At 39.2% G+C, this 7,653-nt stretch overlaps 1 protein-coding gene across 2 annotated transcripts in view; it reads left to right on the forward strand.

Moving 5' to 3' along the window:
* The window catches only part of LOC103139440 (SRY-box transcription factor 6), a 94,688-nt gene that overhangs the window by 50,925 nt on the left and 36,110 nt on the right, over positions 1-7,653 (forward strand). Inside the window, exon 6 of one of the 2 annotated variants that reach the window (XM_007554063.2) lies at positions 2,832-2,955. In XM_007554063.2, coding sequence (XP_007554125.2) covers positions 2,832-2,955 — 124 coding nt within the window. The remainder of the gene's footprint in view (positions 1-2,831; positions 2,956-7,653) is intronic. The other variant, XM_016672470.1, reaches the window with a different exon arrangement.

Raw genomic sequence — 7,653 nt, forward strand, 5'->3', positions numbered from 1 at the left:
GCTCCACTTCACTCTCCAACTCTTCAAGATCATCTTGGCAACAGAAATGTCCTGGGCACACAGCCCACACGAAGATGAACTTGAGGGTAACTCTTAAAGGCGAGGGAGGGTTGGACTTGTAGAAACCGAGACATAGCAGAGACCACACACCTTCTCCTTCTTCCCCTATGTTTTAAGATATATTTTTTTCTTTTACTTTTGCACTCAGGATTATCCAATAAAAAAAGAGGCTTAATGAAAACATTGTAATCTGCTCTGACAGCTCTTAATTGACAGCTCAAGTAACCTCTGGTGTTTGTTGACACCCTGAAGTTCCTCAAAAATCTGATTTGCTTTTTTTTTTTTTTTCCCTGACATTAGTGGCTGTAAATTAAACTTTAATGCGCAGAGCTCATTACTGCAAATCACAGCCATTCACAGTCAATGCATTTATTTCTCCTCCAGCGCGCATCTCCTCTCTGTCTTCGCCTCGGCGGATGTTGTACATTCACATCCATATTTTAAAATAATAACAGTAATAAAAGCTGATATCCCAGAAGAAATTGTCTCACTTAAAGTTTATCATTTAGTGTTGCTGGAGAAAAATCCATCCATGCATCAGACTCTTTGAGCGGAAATCATTCAGTATACAGCAGCACGGCTTTCTGTAGAGGTTTGCTATGTTTGCTTATGTGGTCACATTTGGCCTTTCACATGATTGTAATCATGACAGTGTATCCTTGGGTGCTGTTTTGTGTGCTTTTAAGCACATGTGTGTATTAATAGTAACCAAAGTAGTTAAATACAATCCATTAAAACCAGACGACTTCATCTATTTAATTTAGCTTTGTTAGGTAAAAATGCATAAATTATTGCTTTAACTTATTGCCAAAGATTTTTAGCCAATTCCTGAAAAATGTTATTGCCACGTGACATTTTTAGCTATAAGGATAGACAAGGGAGCACTTTTATGCCCGTTAGCTAGTGTATGTACAGCTCTGGCTGCTTAAACTGTTCAAACAGAGACAGAGCAGAGCTGTGTTCCCCAGTGTCCACTCCCCCTTCATAATCCCTCCTGCCCTGCCCCGCCGCCTCATGTTGTGACATTAATTATTGTGTTTTTCCATATGTTCCAAACATGCAAGGCCAAACTCCATCTTTCATTCGTCCAGCTTGGAAACTTGGCTAACCAGTCCCTTTGAAGATTGTTTTCGAAGGATATTTGTCACAGACTCCTTAAGGCATTTATTTTTCTTCATCGGCAGCACATTTTGTAGAATTACTTTTCGAAGTATTGCATACTCTTTTTTTTAACACTTCTTTCTCACAACTTCTGCACTTGCACTTTTGCAAAAGCTAAGTAGACATAAAATGCCTGTGTTTATTTAGTTTTCAGTCTAGCTTTGCACCTCTGGACAAATCAATAAAGTTGTCTAGTGGGTTTGGCTTGCTAGCTGCGAGATAAACTGGGTGCAAGTACTCCCACAAGAAAGAGTCCACAGGGGTGGTGGTGGTGGTGGGGGGAGAGAGAAAGCTGCACAGGCTGACAAAGTGGAGTTCATAGCAGACTTCAGCCAGAACGTGGGACAGGTTGATTTCATGCCCCAATGCAGCGGCAGTAATTGCACCCAGACCGGTTTTATTGCGAGTTGATTTTAAGGGGGATGAATGGGGAAACATTCTGTAAAGTGTTTATTTTGGGGGATGACCTTTATTAACCTATTTCCCAGGCTTGTTCCCCCGAGGTGATCTGGCTCGCTGCTCGATTAACCCTCGCAAGTCGGGGTAGTCAGTCTGCTCCCTGTCACAATGCTTCAGGAAGCTGAAAATGACAGAAAAATTGGACTCGCAACATGTTGGCCACACACACACACACACAGCACTTAGGGAAAATGAGCTACTCAACTATCCTTGACACACAAATGAAGAAGGTTTTTTGTTATTATATTTAATTTCATTTCTTTGCAACTGGGCTGATGTTGAATAATCACAATAAGCTAAATGCTGTTTTTTTTAAATCCAAATATATTTGCTCTATACATAAAAATGAACAGTCCTAAGTCCTGTACGATGAACATACATTCTTTAAAGAAAATATTAATAACAGGTATTTGATATTAATAACAGGTATTTGTAAAATACACAAAATAAATAGCAAAATATACCTTAAGAATATGCTTGCATAATAAGAAATGTAAACAAAACTGGCTGGATTTTAACAGTTATTTTATTTATTTCTTTATTTTTTTCATTTTTGTAACATGAATTTTGTGTGGAATCTTTATTTAGCTGACCTAAGATGAATCCTGCATTCTTGACGGTGTGTAGCTGTGATTGAAGTCTGAGATGTTGCTTGGTCCTTGGCCGTGAAGAGCTTTCTATGTAAGAGAGAGCTGGTATAATTTGCTAGATTTATTTCATTGGTTTGCCTTCTTGTTGAATGATCATTTGGAATTGTGTGTTTGAGTTTCCATTGAGAGGAAAGTGTGTGTTTATACTGGTAGCTCTTTCTCTGAAGTGGTGAAGTAATACTGTTAATATCTGTAGATATGCTTTGTAGCGCCTCTCGTAAGACTACTGTACTCTGCTGCTCTCCGTTCTTCATTCCTCCCAGCAATGTGACTTTTCAGGTCCTTTGATGTACCAAGGTGAAATTGCGGCCTGGATTAAGAACAGGCGTAGCTCGGCCAGGTATTGTGCAAGCGCACGAGCGCCGTCGTTGCCACGGAGCCCCTTGTCAGCACGCGTTAGGAAGAGCTGTGATCTAGCCTCCCCCTCAGTATGCTCCATGTTTGTGTGTGCCATGGCTGTGCTCGGGGCCCCTCTCTGATCTCTGCTCCCTATCTGTTCAGCAGGTCCAGGGTCACATGCCTCCGCTCATGATCCCCATCTTTCCACACGACCAACGCACTCTAGCAGCAGCAGCTGCCGCCCAGCAAGGCTTTCTCTTCCCTCCTGGAATGTCTTATAAGCCAGGTATGCTTGTTAATTAAGTCGTCATCTTCTTCTTCTTTTTTTTTTTTTTTGCTCATATATTTATACCAAAGAATTAATTTTAATCTGAAAAGTTTATAGCTAATTTACAACGCAATGCAAAAATATTTATAAATCACATTTTAATGATTTTTTTTGATAGCTCACAGTTATGCCTTGTGTGTGTCTAAAAGAAAATGATATATGTTTTTCAACATTTTTATAACTAAAAATCAGAAAAAGTGTGGGGTACATATGCATGTATATTTATATATTGCTCCCCTGAGTATATAGGCTTAGAGACCCCTTTAAGCACAATTTCAGCTTCACGTTTTTTTGGGGTATGTCTTCCAGTTTTGCACATCTAGAAACTATTTGTTTTGCCCATTTTTCTTTTCCAAACGGCTCAGGCTCTCCCAGATTGGATGAAGAGCCTGAATGACTATCAGTTCTCTAGTATTTTCAAAGATTGTTGATGCAATGTAGGTCTGGGGCATTCTAACACATGCAAATGTCTTGATTCAAAACATTCCTCTGTAGATCTGGTTGTAGATGTAGGATTGTGGTTCTGCTGGATGGCACCCCAGTGTCAAATCAACTGTAGCCTTTAAAGCATTTCTTACTGAATTGTCCTGTATTTAGTTTTCCCGTCATCTGTGACCATAATATTTAGGATGGGGATAATGACCACAGTATCTTCTTCCACATGTTTGTTGTTGCTGCATACATTGTGTTTAGGGTTATAACCTAATCCTGTTTTTTTTTTTTTTTACCAACTGTCTCCTGTGACTGATGATCTTAACAATGATGTGCAGAAACAAAATAATGCTGACATGTTGGCAACTTGGGGAGTATTTTTTTTAAGGTGTCTATTGTAGTCCCAATGAATACAGGAAATAAACCCGCCTTTAAAACATCTAGTCACCCAAGCATAAAAACACCCTTTTGCAGAATTATGTAATTATAAAATTCAGTAATTAGTGATAAGGTATTATGTTGATTCTTTATGGATAATTTAAGGCCATATTACCTTGCATGTGAAACTGTGTTCCTTGCAAGTAAAGGCATGCCTAGTTCTTTCCTTTCTTCTTTTGAATCAAGGAAAAAAAAAAGAAGGCGCACATCTTTTGAAAAAAAGCAAAAAAAAAAGCAAAAGGCCTTTTATTGTCAGTACATGTTGTTTGATGCCTTGTCAAAATATGTTAGTCATACTGAAAAGTAAACTTGTCACACTGCATTTAATTTTTTAATTCAAAATACAACAAATGACTTCTGATTGATTTGTATTCACCTCAACACATGCTAGTAGAGTGAGATCATAACGAGGAACTATATATGTAAACAAAAACATTTTTGTTGTAAAAAAAAAAAAAAAAAAAAAAAAAAAAAACAACTGGAAAAAAGAACCAGTCATTAGTCAGGTTCAAAACAGAGCATTAAAAGGTGTGGTAGAGCAGGTAATGAATTAACTATAGCAAGCCTGCATGAAACGAAAGTCAGCTATTTTGGAACTATGGAGCCATGACAGCTAAAAACAAAGTGCCTGAGGGGAGTCTTTCACCACTTTGCTTTTCGCAATACATTTGACACCGAAAATGTTTTAGCTCAAATAACAAGAGCTATTTGGGAATCATGGTCAGGGGTCACAATGTGTAAGTTTGCTGCATAATTCATGAGTTCATGATGAAATAGCAAAGAGGGTCAGAAAACGTTTTTAGTCAGAGGGCCTTTTCTTTCACGACTTTATTATTTCCACATGGCAGACAATGTTATCACCAACCATCTGCAGGGTGTACAGGGTGCTGCTGTGCTCGTTCTCTATGAAGTGGACTATAAGGTGCTCTAATCTGATGTTATCATTATGAGACAGCTCACAGGGGCAGCCCCTTATGGCTCCCCTAACCCTGTGGTGCTATCATAGTGAAAGAGTCATTCTGGCACCGTGGAAGAAGGTCATCACCTCCTGCACTAGCTGTGCTCAACGACCTGATGTTGCATGGTGGACAAGCACAGTCATAACGGCGCCAAGTCATCTTTTAAACAAATAGATGCCAATTGGACTTTTTCAGTCTATTTTCACTGACATGGCCGCACTTGGTCTCTAGCAGTCCAGCAGAATAGGCTCATAAAAGTCTCGCCTATTTTTTCTCAGACATCCCTATGAGTTGTATCTTGCTATTCTATGTTGTAACTTGTCACATTTAAACTTACGTTGGATCTCTTTTAATTTATCATTTGATTTATTTATTTTTTTAAAATACTGCAGCAGTTGTGGTTTCTGATAAGGGAAGTATGGCCCTTTGCCCAGGGTGCGACAGTGTTAGATGATAGTAAAGTAATCAAAATTAAACCACAAAAAATTCAGTTGCTTTTTGGCATGTTAGTCAAAGAGGAGTGTGGTACTAATCTGTTTTTTTTTTCTAAGAGTAGGCATTGTAAAAAAAATAAATAAATAAATACACACCAGTGTGTTAAATATGCTGGAGTTTCTGATACAAGTTTCTTTATCAGTGCTGAATGATGGCCATTTCACTTTTTTTTTCTAAAAGCCTGGATTCAAATTCATACGGCATCACCGAAAAGACATCCTTTAAAAGACAGCATGAAATCCATTTCAACTTTATTCTTTGTGTGAAGATAAAATATACGTTTCTCTGCTTTTAAAGCTTCAACACAAGTTAGATTGTGACAAGCATCTACAATACATGGAAAAATGAAACCAGAGCTGAGCCAAATATGTTTAAAACAATTCTTCAAAACTTCTTCTGGCTTTGCAAGACCTTAGGAGAAGCATAGTTTCCGAAAAAAAAAAAAAAGTTAAATAATTAAAATACATCTGAGGACGTAGAGGGAAGAGCTCACCCAGCAGGACATCCGTGCTAGAATTGCCAATATATTGCAGTATGGCTTTCATTTTTTTACAGCTTACAATATAAGTCGAGTTAGAAAAAGTTACATTGTAAAATCGCTCGAAAAGACATTGAAAACCTAAATGTAAAAATCCTTATACTGTTTTTATACAAAGTGGTTTCGCAATTTGAAGTTAATGCTAGTGGAACCAAAGGTATTATCATGTTTCAGGTTTTGAGTCCTCCAGCCCAGTGTTTCCCAGCCCTGGTCCTCAAGACACACTGTCCTGCATGGTTTAGATGTTTCCCTGCTTCACCACACCTAATTTCAATTGATTGTTGATTAACAGGCGGCTTTTACTAAACTGCAATCATCTGAATCAGGTTTGTTAAAGCAGAGAAAACATGCGTTGGGAAACACTGTTCTAGCCTATTCTTCAGGGCTTGATTTGACCCTAAGAAAGGCTTCAGCCTCATCTGTCAGCTCTCAGCAGATCTATGACTTATGTTTTATGGCACCACTTGAACCTAGAAATATAGCAATGGCGTCACCTGATCTACTCCCCCACTCTTCCACCGTGGCATTTATAACCCAGACTCTGTACATGAAAACATCGATGTACATTTTAGAGAAAAAAAAAAAGTTTTTAATACAATTTCTTTACTTTGTGACGCCAAGCTACAGTCTGGTTCCTCTGCACAGACAGTTTGTACCCAAAAAACCCAGACCTTGTAACACCAGATGCCCTCCCCTCCCCCGGCAGTCAAAAGGTGGCACATGACCCTTCCCAGGTTTCACATGACATCGAGAGACACCCAGCCATTTATTATCCCCCAATCCTACGTCACAGTTTGCAGAGAGCAAATGAGACAGAGAGAAAGCAATACTAAAAAGAGGAGGTGTGGAAATAACTACAGTCCACCCCCCTGTACATCTAACCTGGCACCATTTGAAACCACTTCTGTGTGTGATTTTATTTGGCACTAAATGGGGATTGAATTTCCATGGCCTGTATCACATTGTGCAGTGCTGTACAAGATTGCAGGGAGAGGCAGGCGGACGAGGGCAAAGTGAAAGAGAAGGTACATACATTTACCTTGTCTGTGGCTTAATGGCTCCATATGTTTGTGAGGAGAAGTGACAGGCAGAAGTGGGGTTTGAGCGAAGGCCAACAACCCCCCTCCCCGCTCCCACTGTGCACCTCACCACCTCCTCTCCCTCAGACACATGCCTCAAACCATCCTTCCCTGTATGATTGCTGTGCTGTGTCGGTAGACGTGTTCTGTCCACTTCAGCACACTAGATCGAGTGTGTAAAAGTCTCAATATTGTTAACGATTTCACTTCTACTGAAGTTGTTTTCAAATAGCTGTCTGAAAAATGTTTTCATGGCGGGCCAATGGTAATAAAAGGAAGCACAGTTTTTCTTGTTACTTGATCATAGTGATAAGTGAGATAAGAGTGTGTTTGAGTTTTTTTTTTTCTTCTTCATCCTTGTTGTTGGGACACCATACACTTGTTCCAACCAGTTTGCATACACGCGCTTTCGCTATGCTGCCAAAGAAATCAGTCAGAAACAAACAATGTGTTGAACAATAGCCAGCTGTAAGTGTACAGCTGTGGGAACTGCCTGAGAGAACATGCCTTATGTTTTTACAAACCGACTAACTGAAATCCAGGGAAAATATGTTACATCGCCTGCAGAAGTGTTCAGACTCCTTGAACCTCTCCACATTTTGACAAATGACAACCTCAAACTTTAATGTATTTTATCTGGATTTTATGTAGAAGCGGAATTAAAATTATACATATACTTTAGGTAAATATAAACCTCTCTCTCTCTCTCTCTCTC

The sequence above is a fragment of the Poecilia formosa genome, unplaced genomic scaffold (assembly GCF_000485575.1).
Source record: "Poecilia formosa unplaced genomic scaffold, Poecilia_formosa-5.1.2 Scaffold61, whole genome shotgun sequence".
In the NCBI taxonomy this organism is placed as follows: domain Eukaryota; kingdom Metazoa; phylum Chordata; class Actinopteri; order Cyprinodontiformes; family Poeciliidae; genus Poecilia; species Poecilia formosa.